At 39.7% G+C, this 18,275-nt stretch overlaps 1 protein-coding gene across 1 annotated transcript in view; it reads left to right on the forward strand.

Annotated features, from left to right (window-relative positions):
- Positions 1–18,275, forward strand: part of LMBRD1 (LMBR1 domain containing 1) — a 142,873-nt gene that overhangs the window by 49,745 nt on the left and 74,853 nt on the right. The window contains exons 5-7 of the mRNA XM_072142187.1: positions 4,195–4,262; positions 8,039–8,127; positions 13,228–13,301. Coding sequence (XP_071998288.1) covers positions 4,195–4,262; positions 8,039–8,127; positions 13,228–13,301 — 231 coding nt within the window. The remainder of the gene's footprint in view (positions 1–4,194; positions 4,263–8,038; positions 8,128–13,227; positions 13,302–18,275) is intronic.

Consider the following 18,275-nt stretch of genomic DNA (forward strand, 5'->3'; position numbering starts at 1 on the left):
TTGCTGAAACATGTCAGGACGTACTAGGGACTAATTACTTGACTTGCATAAGGAAAATGTTGAGCTGATGGAAAAGCTCATTTACTAATTTTAAATGTTCCTACTAGTTCTCTGCATTACTGCATGTGGCAAGAGAACAAATTGCCCGGGGTCAAATTGACAGTTTCTGTAATTACAATGGTTGAAGCTCGAAGGTAGCCATACTAATATATTTTGTTTTCAGTTTTTTGTTTTTTCTTTCCCTTTTATTAAATCTTTGTATTTATATTTAAAGGAAAAATAAAGCGAAAGGGTAACAGGGAGTAAATTTCACACAAATATCAGATCTTCAAATCTTCCAATATGACATTAAGAGATGAGTGAGCACTAAAATGCTCGAGCGCTCGTTACTCGAGTCGAACTTTTCCCGATGCTTAAGTGCTCGTATCGAATAACAAACCCCATTGAAGTCAATGGGAGACTCGAGCATTTTTCAAGGGGACCAAGGCTCTGCAATAAAATGTGTAATTTTATTGAGAAATAAGGAAGTCATTCCTGTTTGTTCATTATAATTTTTTTATAATTATTCAATGGAATATTCGTGGAACTTCAAAAAGGAGAATGACCCGTGTTAAAAATCTGCAATGTGTTCTTCACACATATTTGGGCAGATTTACTTACCCGGTCCATTCGCGATCCAGCGGCGTGTTCTCTGCGGTGGATTTGGGTCCGGCCGGGATTCACTAAGGCAGTTCCTCCGACGTCCACCAGGTGTCGCTGCTGCGCTGAAGACTATCAGAAGTTCATCGTCCTATCGTGGGTGAAGGTAAGCGAGTGTCGAGTGACACTTTTTTTTCTTTTTAAACGCGGTGGTTTTTGCGAATCCGTCGGGTTTTCGTTCGGCCACGCACCCGATTTCCATTGCGTGCGCCAAAATTCCGGGGCAATTCAGGAAAAATCAGCGCAAATCAGAAATACTCGGGTAACACGTGGGGAAAATGCGAATCGGGCCCTTAGTAAATGACCCCCCATTGTTCTTCACACACTATTGTGAAGAACACCTTTCTGTACTAATGTTTTCTGATAAGTTAGCAGATGTATGGATACATCTGCAATGTGTTCTTCACTGAAGAACACATTGAAGATGTTTCCGTACATCTGCTAACTTATCCGAAGACACGAGTGCCGAACGGTGTTCTAAACAATAGTATGTGAAGAACAATATGTGTGAAGAACACATTGCAGATGTTTCCACATATCTGCAATGTTCTTAACACCTATTGTTCTTCACATACTATTGTGAAGAACACCGTTTGGCACTCGTGTCTTTGGATGAGTTAGCAGATGTACAGAAACATCTGCACTGTGTTCTTCACTTAAATGATCCTGTGTTCACTGATTTCATTGTATTCTTCACCGTTCTTCACTGTGTTTCCTTAAGTAAATGCTCGATCTCGAGCAGGCGAGATACTCGTCCGAGCAACGAGCCGTTTCGATTACGCTAATACTCGAACGAGCATCAAGCTCGGACGAGTATACTCTCTCATCTCTAGTCATTAACTAATCTCAAAAAAAACAACATACCATATCTTCAAAACATTACTAGTACATTATCTTCAAAACATTTATTATGTTTCCATAGTACATAATTAAAAAAATGAATTGAATCCGTTTGATAATAGAATTCCTTTTTTCTCCTTTTATTCCATAGATTTATATCCAAACTCCCCCAAGCCAATCCCCTCTCCCGCAAAAAAGAAAATATAGAGGGGAAAAAAAAGGGTCTCTCTCTTCACCAGCCCCCCACCCTAATGGCTAACCTCCTATGCTCCGAACATCATAACCTCCTCCCTGCAAAACTTAGTATTAATCCTGGCCTGCCACCTCCCATCATTTTTGCAAAGCCATGGGGTAGAATAGTGTTTTTAACAATTCTGTCAAATCCTGATTGTCGGGGCATCTCTGGCCATCCATTTCCTAATCGGGCAGAATCTTGCTGCAAATGGTAGTTTTTTAACCACTTGGTATTTGACTTCCTTGCAATTTCCCTCATCCAAAATACCCAGCACACAAATGTGTAATGTATCCGGAATACCTACTTTAAAGATCTTCTCTATAGTGGCCAATACTCAACACCCCGCCCCCTTCCCAAATCTCCTGATCCTGGGGCAAAACCACAACATGTGTATATCATCTGCCTTCTCCAGGCCACACTTGTTGCAACTATTAATCCTTGCCCCAAATCTTGATAACTATTTCGGTGTATAGTATATTTGATTCAAAGTAAATAGTTGCGTTAAGCGATGAGCAGGTATAGTGAAGACCTTTTTCACATCCACCGTACCTTTTTCCAAACTACTTTATCATTGGGTACCCACCTCTCCAGTCCACTTATTTATTATTCTCCTTACATTGTTGTTATGCTCTTTCACTGGCCAGAATCGTAATAACGTGTTATTAAACTTGGTACCTAACAATCCCCTCAAGGAGTCGAGAAGTGGATGTAAATCCTCCACAATTACCACCGGCTTATCCATTGCCCTCCACTAATGTTTAATCTGCAAATATGTATAATGGCCAGAGCAGCTTATCCCATATTCCTCCTGTATTTGCTGGAAAGACTTAAAGGACACCTGTCATCAGGTCTGTGTCACTTGTCCTGTCACCTCTACCTGTTGGAGCAGATAACAAGGATCCCATCCCAACCTTTATCTAGTCAATTCATACATTAGTCATTGTAAAGTCCTCTTTTCTTTATTATGTAAATGAGGGTGGTCACATGGTCAGAGGCAGTCATGTCACTCCTGTTACCCCTCCCCTCTCCTCCCACTGCTCATGTCTGTGTGTAATGTATAGTAAAGCATTGCTGGTGTGTGTGCTGCATCTGCTGACATGCTGCATCCTCCTAATACACAGAGACACAGACATCAGCTACACAAGTACCTGACATGTTCTGCTATAACATAGCTGCATCCTGGAGCTGTTGTATTTTTTACATACACACACACACACACACAGGCTGCAGGGGGCATGGCCAACAGCAAGCACATGGAGCAGCCATCACAGCATTATACAGGCTGTCAGTCAAGCACTGGGGGTGTGGCTGTGCCTCCCACTCATGAATAAGCTGGACAGCTTGAATGATAATGGCTCTTTGGACATTTCACAGGTCATTTGCATACAGCTTTAGGACCTCATTGCTTAAGTGTACAGGCATGTAGAGGTACAATGAAGGGATACAGGCAATGCTCTCTAATGCCAATTTATGAAAATATATTTAGTTTAGGGGGTTATTTTTTGCCTGAAGGGTTCTCTTTAAAGGCGCTTTTGTCAAAAAATTGCTTAACATATTACATTGCATTCTACTTCTTATCCCAAATAGGGATTATCATTGTGAATCCTGTACTGTTTGATTGAGATTTCATGTGGGCAGTGAAGTACCTCTCTTAAAATTCCACCATTGCTAATCACTCTCCTCTATGCATTGGAAAGAGTATTAGAAAGCATTGGTCATTGGTTGTATATAGTAGTCATAAATAGTAATACATTGTTTTCCCCTGTTCAGGTCAGAACTATGTGAGCAGGTGATGAATTGGACCTATACATTTGTTAAAGGAAACCTGTCATTAGAACACCTTTACCTAACATGTTCCCATATGCTTTTTAATAGTATTTTACAGTATTTATACTTTAACATTACTGGTTCCACTCACTTAAAAGAAATGACCTTTAAAAAAATTCCTGTCAACAAACTGCATTGAGTCATGTGCAGGGCCGAAATCCCTGTGTCATCAACGTTATCTACTCTCTGCTTGCTTCACCCTTCCACCTCTTAATGTGAGCTGACAAAGTGTTGCTTTGAGCATGGGTCGGCTAATGTGGGGAGAGGGAGGAAGGGCTAGCAGAGCAGAGAGGAGATAATGATGATGATTGCAGCCTAGTAACAGACTCCCCGTAACTCAAGCAAGTTTGCTGGAAGGGAGCCATTAATACTTTTATTAACTTTTAAAAGTGGAACTAGTAATGTTTGATTAAAAGGAGATTGGGAAATAGTATTAAAAAGTCTATAGGAACCTGTTATTGGTTAAAACTGTGTTATACTGATGATAAGTTTCCTTTTTAATGTAAGGCTGCTTATTTGAAATATCATATTCATTTGGCTTTTCTAATACTTTAGTCTCTGAAGTAATGTTTTTTCTGTTCTTCTTTAAACAGCAAGTGAAGACTGCACTAAAATACACGCTTGTGTTTGCTTTGGTGTGTTCCTGTCTTCTTCTTGTTGGGTGAGTATATTATTGTGTTTACAATTTTATATGTGAAATGAATATTGCCCTATCTTTTTAATATGGACTGTAGTTGTTATTTTTTATTTTTATTTTATGCGTATCAGTCACCTTTCTTGCACGTTTACCAGGTTAAGTTATTTATGAAGAACCTAACTAAGCTCTATGTGCAGCAGAACCACCTTTTTGCACTTTCTCTTCTCGCAGTAGACAGAGTTTTTTTGAACAATGACTATTTAGACAAATGCTTCTTTGGGGAATTTCATGCACAACATAGTATATTATATTTTTGTATAACTTATCATCTTTTGGCAATCACAATCCAGACTGTTTTTATGACGGCTTTATGAATGCTTTACTGAAGTTATGATGAATATTGACTGCTACCTCCTCCTTTGTGCAAGGAGGAACAGCAGAAGCTGTTCCAGAGCCCTTCAAAGTGACCTCCAACAGACCACAAATATCCGTTTGTCAGACTCTATCCATGAGGGTGGTATGAGGGTTTGACGTCCACAAGTTGGTGCTTTACTTACAGCTCAAAGTTGGGCAGGGAAATTGGCATTTGCCAGAGAGCACCAATATCTGCATATTTGACATTGGCTCCCTGTGCTCTTCATGGATGAGAATCTGTTCACACTGAGCACATTTGACACTGTCGGGAGATAATGTGTAGAACGTTTTGTGGCCTGTGACATCCTCCAGCATTACTGGTTTGGCAGTGGGTCAGTAATGGTGTGGGAAGGTATGTGCTAGACAGAGGTAGCCTGACTACCATTAGGTACTGTGATGAGATCCTCAGACCCTTTGTGAGAATGTATACAGGTGCATTGGGCACTGGGTTCCTTCTGATCCATGACAATGCTAGACCTCATGTAGTGTGTCACCAGTTCCTAAATCATGAAAGTATTGATGCAATGGACTGCCCATTCTCCAGACCTGAGTACAATCCAGGCATTTTCTCTGAAGTTGTATTATACTGAAATTTGATTTTCAAATTTGATTATGAGCATCATTACAAATACAGCGCTCTATGAGATATTTACCGTATTTTCCGGGCCATTAGGCGCACCGGAATATAAGGCGCAACAGTCCGATGCGCCTTATATATGTAATAATTCCATATATAAGGCGCAGGGTCGGGGGCGTGGAGGAGGTCCGGGGGCGGAGCGGAGACCCGACGCCGAGAAGAGACGTGGCGACGCGGGGAAGGTGAGTGGGGAAGGTGAGGGGGAGGTGGAGGAGGGCAGCGGACCATACTTACATAGGTCCCCGCTACCGGAGACAGCAGATCTCCAGCGGGAACTGCAGACCACGCGGCAGAAGTTGTTCGTGCCGCGTGGTCTGCAGTTCCCGCTGGAGATCTGCTGTCTCCGGTAGCGGGGACCTATGTAAATAGGGTCCGCTGCCCTCATATAGGGCGCACCGGACTATAAGGCGCACTTTGGATTTCCAAGGAAATCCAAGGCTTTTAAGGGCGCCTTATAGTCCGGAAAATACGGTAATCATTTTTGATTTTTCATTGATCATTTTTATATTTTCTTGTCAGTGCATTCCCCTATTTAATGAATAAAGAATTGAAACTGGAATACTTTATTCATTGAGGTCTAGGACACTTTAGTGTCACTTTTTAATTTTAAATTTTTTTTTCGAGCTGTGTGTGTATACATACATAACAAACAGCATTTGAGTCCCTTTTTTCTACTTTTTATATTTACTTTAATTATTTTCATCCTTTTTATGCAAATGTCTAATCTTGAAATTGCAGAGACATGATGTTTCTGCATGGAATTACTGAAGCGTAATTTGTTTTGATCCCCTCTTTCTTTGAGTATTCATGAAGTCGGTCTGCAATTATATCTAATTGCATGTGCTTGGAGATCTGGTTAACTAGACAAGAAAGCATAAACATATGACCTATCCCTATATGCAAAGGTGAGAGGCTTTTCTATTACATGAAGGTTAATTCTTTTTTTAATTTGTATCAGAATTGGCTTAACGCTATTAATCAACAGTCCATTCACTGTTTGAGAAAATCACATTATTAAATTGAGACGCTACCTGCCAACTCTTAAATAGTTTTTGACGTAACCCTTAAAATTAGCTGAAGCCTTTCAGTGTGGAGAAAATTCCAGATTTCTCCTTCTCCTGGAAACATTTTATCAGGTAATTATACATATGACAAGCAGCTCTGAAAGCCGCATACAGTGTACATGAATACACATGAAGTGAGATTCCAACGCTCAGTTGTTCAAAGTCTGTCTTTATTAGGCATATAGGATAAAAGCCATCGTGTTACTTGAATACATAATAAGATGACAAGCTAGGCATTTTGTTGAAGTAAGACAATTGGGTTTTCCTTCTGTTTAAATGTAGGAAGTGCTGATGATAGTGGGAACATAGGGAATTTTTACCCTGAGCACTTTACCCAAAAACTTCAAATTCATGACTCAAGATATTATAATGTAAAGTAAATTTTTATTATTTATCAACAGTTTTTACATAAATATCTTGTGTTAAATGGAATTTGTCACCAGTTTTTACCCCACTTACCCTACCCTGTGAGTGCTGGTAGTTAAGAGATGACCACTGTAGTCCCTCTTTTCTGGAAAATCTCAGGCTGTCTTACAAAATTATTAATTTTATTAGAAAAATTGTTAAATATGGGCTGAATTATCCAAACATAAACCACTTCAGGCTACCAGTGTAGTACATTTTTAAAGTGATTGCCGTAATTTTGCAATCATTGTAAATAATACCAATGTTTTCCACACATTGGACTAAAAGGGTGGTATCTTTATATCCCTTGATGTGTGGCAGTTTATTTATCTAGGTCTACGTTATTGGACAACCAGTTGTTAATAACAGTATTCACACTGACTAGCTAGCTACATTAGATACTAACTGAACTGCCTATTATTCCTGCCTGGCATGTTTCGGCTTCAGCCTTTCTGGTCAATGCATTGTAAGAGCCAAGTTTTAGAAATTATTTGGCTGTGTCGAAAGTCATGGACGTGGGTGGGACAGTCCCTGGCTCTCTGCTGGTGTGTACCAACGCTGTAGTGAGTACGTGAAATCCATTTACCTATCAAAAATTTTTTTACAGGCTGGAGGGAAAACATCATTTCTGTTTTAAAGGGAACTGGTGACCACGGTTTATTTACAAATATAACTAGTGACAGGTTTGCGTAAAGCCCTATTAACTGAATGCCTCAATTCATTTATCAAAAAATTGTTTCCCTCAAATCCCCTTTAAAATTTTGTTCCTTATCGGTGAAAAAAAAAATTCAAGAAAAAACAGGCAAAACTGTTTCAAAAGAAAATGTTTGTAGAGTCATTCATGCACACATTTATTTATCTCCCCCTCAAAAAAGAAACAAACTATGAACTTTCTGTTTTCTGCATTAATTATACATGTGTGAAAGTATGCAATATAGCCCTAATGCTTTCATCTATGCCTCGTCTTCCAGAGGCTATTTGTTTTGATACAAAGCCTAGATTTTTTTTTTCAAAAGAACACTATAATGTGGAAAAAGAAAGAAAATCAATAAGACGAGTTGTCTGTTAGCAGGGACATTCTTCCAGATATTTGTACTGTATTGTATTTATTATGAATGGTATAAGTGACTTGAAATATCATATCCATTTCTGTGATTACTAGTACAGTGGGGTTTTTTTTATTTTTTTATATATTTTATTTCTAAAAAAAACAAAACCGAAGAAAATGCTTGCCATCATATATAATTGATTTAGTTTTTTGTGTTTTTTTTTTTTTTCAGTGCGTTTGCACCACTGGATATTCCTTCAGGCAAAAACATCTCGGAGTTTGATAAAATCAAGATTCTCTTTCAAGAACTTGGTAGCGGTTGTAAGTGTTTTGCTGCATTCATCAAAATGCATTATTCATCTAGTTATTAATAGGTTATTGTAATATATTGTCTGTGCGTTGTGCTGCCTTTATCTAGCTTCTTTAGCCACTCCTCTGGTCTTGGCGTCAAGCTCTAGGTGTACATGTTTTATCGGCATATTTGCTTGATTTGGTTAGAATTGCAAAAGCTATTGCAAAGACTAGAGGGAAAGTAAAAATCAATGCAGCAAAAGGAGCAGAATAGGTGATTTATAGATTTGAAAGATTAACTTTAAAGAGAAACTGACATTAAGTTTACCCACTCAAATAATTCATTAAAAACATTAAAATCTTTAACCCAAAATGGTTTCTTTTCATGGCTGCAATGTTCTAAAAACATTTTGTAAACTTGCCTCATATGAGTCAAATGAGGATCTGCGGAAAAAGCTGCTATGTGGAACATTGCTAGAGAGCTCTGGCCATTCATTGGCTACTTCATGTCATGTGACTAGAATGCCATCTAAGGTCCTGTTACATTTTTACAGTCTACCCATGTATGTAGCTGATCATATGAAATCACAGCAGCATCCATGGAGAATGGAGAGGAGTAGAAGTCAATGGAGGCTGCTGTGTTCATGCCATGATACTGCCTCGTTATCAGATACATACATTGGGTAGACATTGCAGGTAAAAGAACGTAGATGACATCACCCTGGTCACATGAAATGCTGAGAAGAGGCATGGAACATGAGTGCATTTGTGAAAATTTTGACAGGTTCCTTTTAAAGGAAAAATACCACCCATCCTGCTGTTGATAACCAATCAAGCAGCCGTTTGAATACAGGTATATCTTTATTATGACCTTTACTAAAGTATTTAATGTATAAAATTAAAGTTTGTGTTCCTGTAAATACGTCACAAGTGCTCAGGGGCTCTGGCTCTTACATGAAGCCCTTGTGACCTTCCTCTCTGCACTCTCTCAGCTTCCCCCCTCCCACTGTTTCACATGCTCTTATGGCACCAGTGAGCATGGAACTTGCTTCTGTCGCAACATTTCCATCACCGAGGAATAAGGTTATAAAATAAGGTTATATTGAGGGTTTGAGGTGCAGAGGAGTGGTGACAGGATCCCTTTATTTGGATCTGAGATGCAAGCATTTCACTTGTACATGAAGGTTCTGCTTATAGAAAAAAAAATTCTTGAGCCAGTACAGTATAAATGGCCCATCATCCAGACTTCACTGAAAACTGGGCCATGCACTACAGTAATAAATAACAGTTGTGCCACATGGCTTCTGGGATTATTCTAGAAGTATTGAATAATGGCTAAAAGTATACAAATGTTAAATCAATTTATATACACTTCAATATATCCTTCTCTGCTTTCTAAAAGTTCTTGTTAATTTTAGATTTTTTAAACTAGTTTCTTACAGGAAATCTACCAGCATTATAAACCAAGGGCACTTACTCTTAGATTCAGGCACTGTGACTGTGATAAACTTATTATAATGGTTCTCTATGGCCTCTTTGGTTCGTAAAATCTTCTTAAATTATTCTATTGAGCATGAAGTCTTCTGGGGCCATGGAGCACCGTGCTATGGTTTTACAGGTTATGACACTGTGCAGAGTACTTCCCCTTTCCCACTGTGTAAGCCTACAACAGGTAGAGTGGGGAATGCAGAGGGAGCAGGGGTTGAGACCTGTTCCTGCATAGTGTAATAGCCTGTGAATTCAGAGCTTGACGGGATAAAAAATAGTTGCGGTGCATGGATCTATGAGTAAGAGTCCCTGGTTTATCCAAACATGACTTACAAGGGATAAAAGTCAAAAGTAATATAGGATTTGAAGGAAACTTACCATGAATGTGACAAATGATGGCAATACAACTCAAGTGTTGTAGAATCTTGTCTCTTTCTATGCCCATAAGTTAGGGGCGTATCAATGTCTGGCAACTTTCTATGTACAGTGGGTACGAAAAGTATTCAGACCACTTTTACAATTTTTCACTCTTGGTTTCATTGTAGCCAATTCGTAAGATCAAAAAAGTTTTTTTTTTTTTGCTCATTAATGTACACTCTGCACCCCATACTGACAAGAAAATAGAAGATAAGAAATGTAGATATTTTTGCTGATTAAACAAGAAAAACTGAAATATCACATGACCATGAGTATTCAGGCCCTTTGCTTTACTTGTATTTAACTTGCGTGCTGTCCATTTCCTTCTGATCCTCCTTGAGATGGTTCTACTCCTTCATTGGATTTGATTATGAACAGCACAGAGCTCACAGTGGATGCCAGAGCACATGAGAATCATGAGGTCTAAGGAACTGCCCAAAGAGCTCGAGGATAGAATTGTGGCAAGTATCAGATCTGTCCAAGGTTACAAAAGAATTTTGTGGCCTCCATAACACTTAAATGGAAGAAGACCACAACTCTTCTTCGACCTAGCTCTCCAGCCAAACAAAGCAATCGTGGAAGAAAATCCTTGGGAGAGGGGTAAAGAAGAACCTCCCGATCACTGTGGCTGAGCTCCAGAGTTAGTTCCACAAAGTCAACGATCACTGATGCCCACCACCAATTCAGGCTTTATGAAAGAGTGTGTTGACGGAAGTCTGTCTTCAGTGCAAGACCTATGAAAGCCTGCATACGGTTTGCAAAAAAAAAAAAAACACATGACTACCATACTATGAAAAATCAGATTCTCTGGTCTGATGAGACACAACTTGAACATTTGGTATGAATTCTAAGCGTTATGTGTAGAAAACCAGGCACTGCTCATCATCTGCCAAATACAATGCGAACAGTGAAACATGGTGATGATTCGCTGAACCCCAGACTGGGCCGAAGGTTCACCTTCCCACAAGACAATGAACCTAAGCATGCAGCTTAAATAACAAAGCAGAAGCTTTAGAACAACTCTTCTTGACTGGCCCAGCCCTGACCTACCCCATCTCTGGAGAGATCTATGTCTTGAAAATGGCTGTCCACCAACATTCACCATCCAACCTGAGGGAAGAAGGCAGAGGATCCCCAAATCCAGGTGTCAACAACTTGTTGCATTATTTCCAAGAAGTCTCATGGCTGTACTGGCTCACAAGGTGCTTCTACTCAATACTACTAATTTTGTCAATGTGGGGTGCATAGTGTACATCAATGAGCAAAAAAAGAGAACTTTTTTTGTTTTCATTGCAGCCAATTTGAAGATCAAAGAGTGGAAAATGTAAAGGGGTCTCAATACTTTCTCTACCCACTGTATCAGTGCCCCTCTCTGATGGACCTGCCTTCCTTATGTCTCTCCATAGAAAGAGCAAAAATGTAATTGTAGGAAATAAGTTATACTGGATCTTTTCCCTCAAGACCTTTTGCTAGGCACCCTTTTTGAGCCTAATCCATATCCCCCTAGACAACAAATAGCTTCTCCCCAAACAGTTTTTATAAAACTTCTAGCATTCATGAAACAATTACAACTAAAGTGTACCGGACTCCCTGCCAGCTTGTGTCTTGTGTCCCTGGGGAGTGTTCAGCACGAAGCAGAGTTCTCCACATCCCTCTTTTTCAAAATGCTTATCTATGAGTTTTTTTTTTTAAAAAAAACCTCCTCCTAGTCAATCATTTCCCCGCCCCCGCTTCCTACTCTTGCAGATACAGTAAAGATGTGCCTGCATGAGGTGACTGTAAGGAGGGGGATAAGATTTATTGTCTCTGGGGATATGGAAGAGCTCAGTTTTTCCTGTGAAGAAAGTTAGGCCCCATCACACAGGATAGGGTTTAACTTGCTGATCAATGGGGATCTTTGTGATGGGACCTCCCACAGATTGCTAGAACAGGGGTCCAAGTCTGACGGCGGTTGATACTGTGCTCGGCAGTCTCTGTCAGCCCCATAGAGATGAATGGGCAGTCCGCACATGCGCGACTGGCTGCTCGGGTCATCTCTGTAGTGCGATGGGGGTACATCGGACCCCGGTTCTTGTCATCGGTGATAGATTCTGCAAGATCTCCAGTACATTCTTTTGGATTACAATGGCAGTTTGAGGCAAAATCACTAGTGGATCTAGTCGATCTATATGATGTGCAAGGGAAAGGTGGTCATAGGGGTTTTCTTTGTTATACACTCTTCTGGATATAGCTCGGTAACGTTTGGAATTGTGAAGGGTTAACACAAGACAATTTCTTACTGTAGATTAGATAAACACATGTGCTATTACTTCTTGTACAGCTGCTTAGAAGAAGCACATCTGTTTCACAATCCTGATATGGAGAAAGCCTTCATAATTGCTGCTCCCAAAGGATTTTTCAAGCTTAAAGTGTATTGAGTTTGTTCCTTATTTTGTTCACCATATTTAATAGCTCTTCTTTGCATTTATACGGTGACCATTGGCCTCTCTTCTTGTAAGATTAATTACCTCTCCAGAAGAAAGGCTCTGTCCAAAGGCTTAATTCTACCAACCTTGTGCAAAACCTGTAACTGGTCCCCAAACTAAAATTGGATCATTTTATTGTGCATATGGGGAAAAGTTGCCTCATGGTTCTCCTATGGCTCCTGACCATGGCACCCTCTGCACCCACTCAGGTATCAAGCCAGTCCATCGCTATATAACATTGTTTAGTTATTTCTCAAGTGTTTCAAGTACAAGCAGTAATCCAAGACCAGTTTACCTTCCAGTCAGAAGGTAGTCGAGTCCGAATTGGTGTCATGTTTTGATACCAGTGGTAAAAGTGTTATCAAAGCTTTAGCTATTATTGTCATATTGTGCCAAACAGCCGGGGATGCCGGGGTCTTACACTTATCACCTATTAGTGACCAATCCACAGAATAAATATGTCCAACAACAGATATGGTGCTGTTTTAGAGGTGCAAATGCCTGATACATTTAGGCCAATGGGATTTTTATAGGCTAATGTAAGGTTTTACATTCATTTGCAGGCCATATGTGAGTAAAACTAATCTAGTTATTTTGTGATTCATAAAAAATACGGATGTCTGTCTTTTTTATATGTAAATAATTGTTGAAAGCATTGTACGATGCTTGTAATTTAGAACAGCGGTAACACTAGCGAAAATAATCTATTATGTTCCTTTCATCAAAGAGTTGTCACCACTTAAGAAAAATTGTTTTTCAGATGGTTTGGATGCCTTGTCATTTTCCATCAGCTCCTTGACCTTGATAGGAATGTTGGCAACAATCACTTACACAGTAAGTTTTCCTTTAATTTCTTATTTTGTGTGCCATGTAGGCCATGTTTCATTTATTCTCTACTTTTTGATATATTTGCAAACTGTTATAATTGTTTTCCTCTTTTTCTTTAGAAATACAAGTTTGTTAGGTGCCTGTGTCTTTAGGATTTTGCTGTCAATCCTTATGATCCTACCAAAAAAGTTATGATTAGTGATCTTGTCACGTAAAAACAAAACCCTTTTATCTTTTACTCTAAAGGATTCTTCTGTATCTTACAGTAGCTGTATAAGTAGTTGGATTGTCTGTTGAGGAGCCTAGAAATGCATGGTTATCCATTGTGGTCACTATAATGGCGGAAAAATTAAGGCATACGGTGAAGCTTTTCCATTTGTCCCACTTGTGACTACCACTGTCACTTTGTTTTGAGAGAGGTGAAATGTTAATTTGGAACAGTCCTCTTAACACCTAGCAGAGGTAACTGCTGAAAAAAAGCCCTAAACCTCTAAGTTTATTAGTTTGCACTTCCTATCTATGTTTTGTGAAAGCACAAGACCAAGATGAACCAGTAAGGCAGAAGTCCCTTTGCTGCAAAGGTAAAGCAATCCAGTATAAAAGTTGGATGGACCAGACGAACTACAAACGCTGTAACTTTATTGACGATACATTAAAATCCTCAGTGACATCCAGTAAAACGGCCAACGTGTTTCAAACAGGTGAAGTGTTCTCAATCATGGCTGATGAAAGCACAACCTGTAGATCCGGATCCACTAATGGATCTCTGACAGGTTCTGAGTAAAAAGAACAATGCCTTAACAAGACTGGCCCCACTACAGGAATCTAAATAGTGGGGTGCACTGAAAAGCCATTTAGAAATGTAGGCCTGGGTTTCTATTGATGGTGTGCAAATATGTTTATGTGGCATAAAAAAGGTACAGTATTACTAACAACTGCGTTAGCCATTGTCTCAAAATTTTAGAATTTTCAAAATGGTCTTGTTTATGTGACATGAAAGACCTGTGGTATAAAGACAGTGGGGCTCATTTACTAAGGGTCCGAATCGCGCATTTTCATCGGGTTTCTCGAATATTTCCGATTTGGGCCAAATTGCCACGCGATCAGATTGTCGTGCATTGGCCCCGGCTTTCACGTGACAGAAATCGGGGCCGTGGCCATCGGAAAACCCAACGGTTTTGGAAAAACCACGGAATTTTAAAAAAAAAACCAATCATTTTGTCGCAAGAATAGCACTCGCATACACCGAGACGAAGATGGTGAACTCGGCGGACCATGGCGCAGCAGCGACACCTAGTGGATATCAGGCGCACGACCTTAGTGAATCCCGGCAGAACCCGAATCCTCTTCGGAGAACGCCCCGCTGGATCGCGACTGGACCGGGTAAGTAAATGTGCCCCACTATCTGCATTACTTGTATAAAATGGGTTATTACATAGGATAAGAATGTTCACTGAATTAGTCTGTTTTTGATCCACTATTAGGACATGCTGTGGAGCTGGGGGTTGCCTCGGATAATACCATTTGGTTCGAATCCCTCAGAGAAAAAAAAGTGCCCAAGGAAAGGTGGTTACCTGGAGGCCACTTGATTATGTCATATAGACCACAATAGGTCACCCTCTAATAATGTTGAATCCACACAATCTAATGATGCATGTGGCAAACAAGCAGGGATGGCATGAGCCTGACTCCCCTAACAAACCGGCATCCAGAAAGGTGTTCAGAAAGAAGAGTATAATCGAAAAAAAAAAAAGGGTGAATATAGCCACATCTCAGAGGTTTATACTTCTTTCTGAGGGAGACTTTGCTTGAAACCCCTCATGTACATGATTTTAATTTATTTTAGAATACATTTTTTAATGCAGAGTATGTACTGTGTTTTTTTTTTTCTGTTGCACTTGACTAATCCTTTCTCTTCTGTGATAAGATATCATTGTTTCACTAGTTAGTTCTCATTCTCTTGATTCATCTTTTCACCTTCATCTGTTAAACTACTACTCCATATACATTGTGTGAATATATCCTTCTTTACTCTCCCTTTTCCTCATGTTACCTGCTATGATAGCCTGCTTGTATCTTATACATCTGCAGTATTTCTCTATAAGTGGTTAACTCACATTTTTAGCGGTATTTTTCCTGCATGTCATGTTTTAGCCTCGGTGATAAAACTACCAATGCCTCGGGATGTAGCATCTGGGCTTCCTTCCATGAATAGTGAAAAGGCAGTAATATGCAAAACACACATTTCTGTTATGAACCTTTGATCAGGTGGCTTGAGGGAAGGAGGCTTTGCTGCAAATCATTGTGCTCTTTAGCCTTCTATTAAAATGTCACAGAAATGGGCAGCCATTGCTTATTTTATATAGGAGTGTGCAGTTAGTGTATATGTTTTCTGGTATCATTTTTCTACATATTGAAGCTTTTTGCATGAACCTTATTATTTAGTCCCATTTCGGTCTTATTTAGCAGCTTTGAAAAGAAGACTTCATCCCATATCCCTTTTTTTTTTTCCCCTATTTTTTTATTAGTGGGTGATTGACCCAACACGTCCCACCAGTTCCCCCCCAGTCCAGACACACACAGCTTGGACAAGGCAGCCAGTGGATGGGATCAGTTTCCTGCTGCCAATTATATATAAATAATATATGCTTTTCCACTTTACAAGACTTGTGTGGAGGTAGCACCTTCCCTAGGCCGGCCCCACCCTCCCAGCTTCGGAGGTGACAGTGCAGGAAGCAGGGCTGCGGATAGAGGATGGGCTGTGACGTGGATGGGAGATGGAGGAGGACATGGGCCATGATATGGACTGGGAAATAGAGGAGGGCAAGGGGTGCGATAGGGAACGGGATATAGAGAAAAGAAGCCACATTGTGAGGATGTGGAGGAGAGGGAGAGGGGTAGGAGTACAGAAAGCTAGGACATTAGAATTATGGGAGGGAGGGGGGTTTATAAATAAAAGGGTTCCTTTTAAAAGTAAAGGGACGATAGAAGTAAGATTCCACGAATTCCCACAGTTTCTTAAATGCGCTCAGGAGAAAAAAAGAACATATGTCTTATGTCTTTATTTATTTATTTTTTTTGTATATGTACCCCATGATCTGTACAATTTGTTTACACGAATACATATTCTGTTTTATATCTTTTATTTTGAGACCTTTTCATTTTCCCCATGTGTTTTTATTATATGAATATTCACTAGGGGGCAGTGTTATTCAATTTATGTTTTGAAGATTTTCTTTGCATCTGTTTCCCAAACAGCAAGGCATAAAATGAGTTTTTTTTTTCTTTTCATATGCCATTATTGCAATATTTATTCTAACATTTGCGTCTATTGTATTCTTTAACTCCTGCATTCACTACAGAAGCAGCACAATATCACTGCTTATACATGGTGCATGTTCAAGAAGCATTTTTAATATGCAACTGTTTTGTATGTATGGCTGTCTATCATGTACATGTAATTGTATATAATCCATCCACTCCTGCTTTCACAATTTACTCTGGTGAAAGGGTGCAGTTTTGTAACGATTGTGCCAAAAATACAGCATTTTGCCACATTTAAATATTAAGTACATCATATGTGATTTTGCTGCAATGTGGAAATGAAGGATATATTCCAGAGCAAGTAAATGCTCAGTCATGAAAGTCAGTCATGTTGACTCATAAGTGACTTTAACTAGGCCGAAACTGAGATGGTGACATGCTGGTTCATATAATCTCTATAACCGCAGCTTTTGTGGAATATTCTTAGAGCTTAATGGTTGGTTCTAGCCATAAAAGTGCATATGTACCAAATGGTCATGGTCTGATCCCATGTAAGGACTAATATTACACAAGCTGCTGAAAAGGTAAATTCTGGTTATGTGTGAAGCTGTCAACTCCGCAGCACTGTCTACCCTTCTCCTGGAGGCTAGAGGCAATGGCTTACTCAGCCACCCAAACCACTCCATCCTGCCAACACTTCAGTGGACTTACACATGTGGGGCTTGGCCTCTTTCAGAGTTTGTAAAAAGGAGGATTTACGTGGTATAAAAGACCCGTTCACCTATGTTGAAAGTCCCCTTGAATAATCTTTGCCTGGCCATGGATGCTTCGACAAACCAGATTATGCCTGAGCAGTATTACCACTAGCCATCTATATTACTGCCGAGGTGTGATACTGCTAATATCTTTGTTTCTGTATTGTTCTGAGTGTTTCATTTGTTATTCTGGTTATTTAGTGACTTCCATAGCAGATTGTCCTGACTTTTGGTAGTGAAGTTAAGATCTCTGTCCAGGGGTTAAATGGTGAAAAATGACAGGGTCGCATGGATTAGCCACAAGTCAAACTGGTTTGGTGCCACAACCCACTCTCCCTGACACATAGAATGGTTTGAGAGCACACCGTGTTTTACAACTGACCACATACAGTAAGTGGCCAGTGAGTGCTTAGACTGCCTTTGCGGAGACCGGTCCATTTCCATCACTTTTAGACCAAAGAGCAATGGGAAATCTGTAGTATTTACTGCAGAAAATCTGTCCAATCCATTTGAGACTGCAGAGGGCAGATATCTGCTGCAAATGTCTCTGTACCAGATACCAGTGACCCTTTCACTTGTAAAGTAATGTGAATTGTGCCCAAGTAATACACAAACGGATTACAGTACTTGGTACAGTATTAACTACTCTGTATTGGGAACACCCACAAAACTTGTTACTTTGTAAATGCACTGATCCTGTCCTCTAGAGACACAATTTACAGAAAGATTCTTTAGAGCTTTACACTTGTTTACTTTTCCTTATAATAGTACAAAAAGGACGGGTGGGTGAAATCAAACCCCCAACCCTGCTACACCACAATAGTCAAGGTACAATTGGTGAGTCTAAATGAATAAAACAGAACTTTTAATCAGCAAATCATATTAAAATCTGGATATAAAACCAGCCAGAACAACCAAACCACACAAGCAAGCTATTGCCACACTGACGTACCACTAGTGG

Source organism: Engystomops pustulosus, chromosome 3 (genome assembly GCF_040894005.1).
Source record: "Engystomops pustulosus chromosome 3, aEngPut4.maternal, whole genome shotgun sequence".
Lineage (NCBI taxonomy): Eukaryota > Metazoa > Chordata > Amphibia > Anura > Leptodactylidae > Engystomops > Engystomops pustulosus.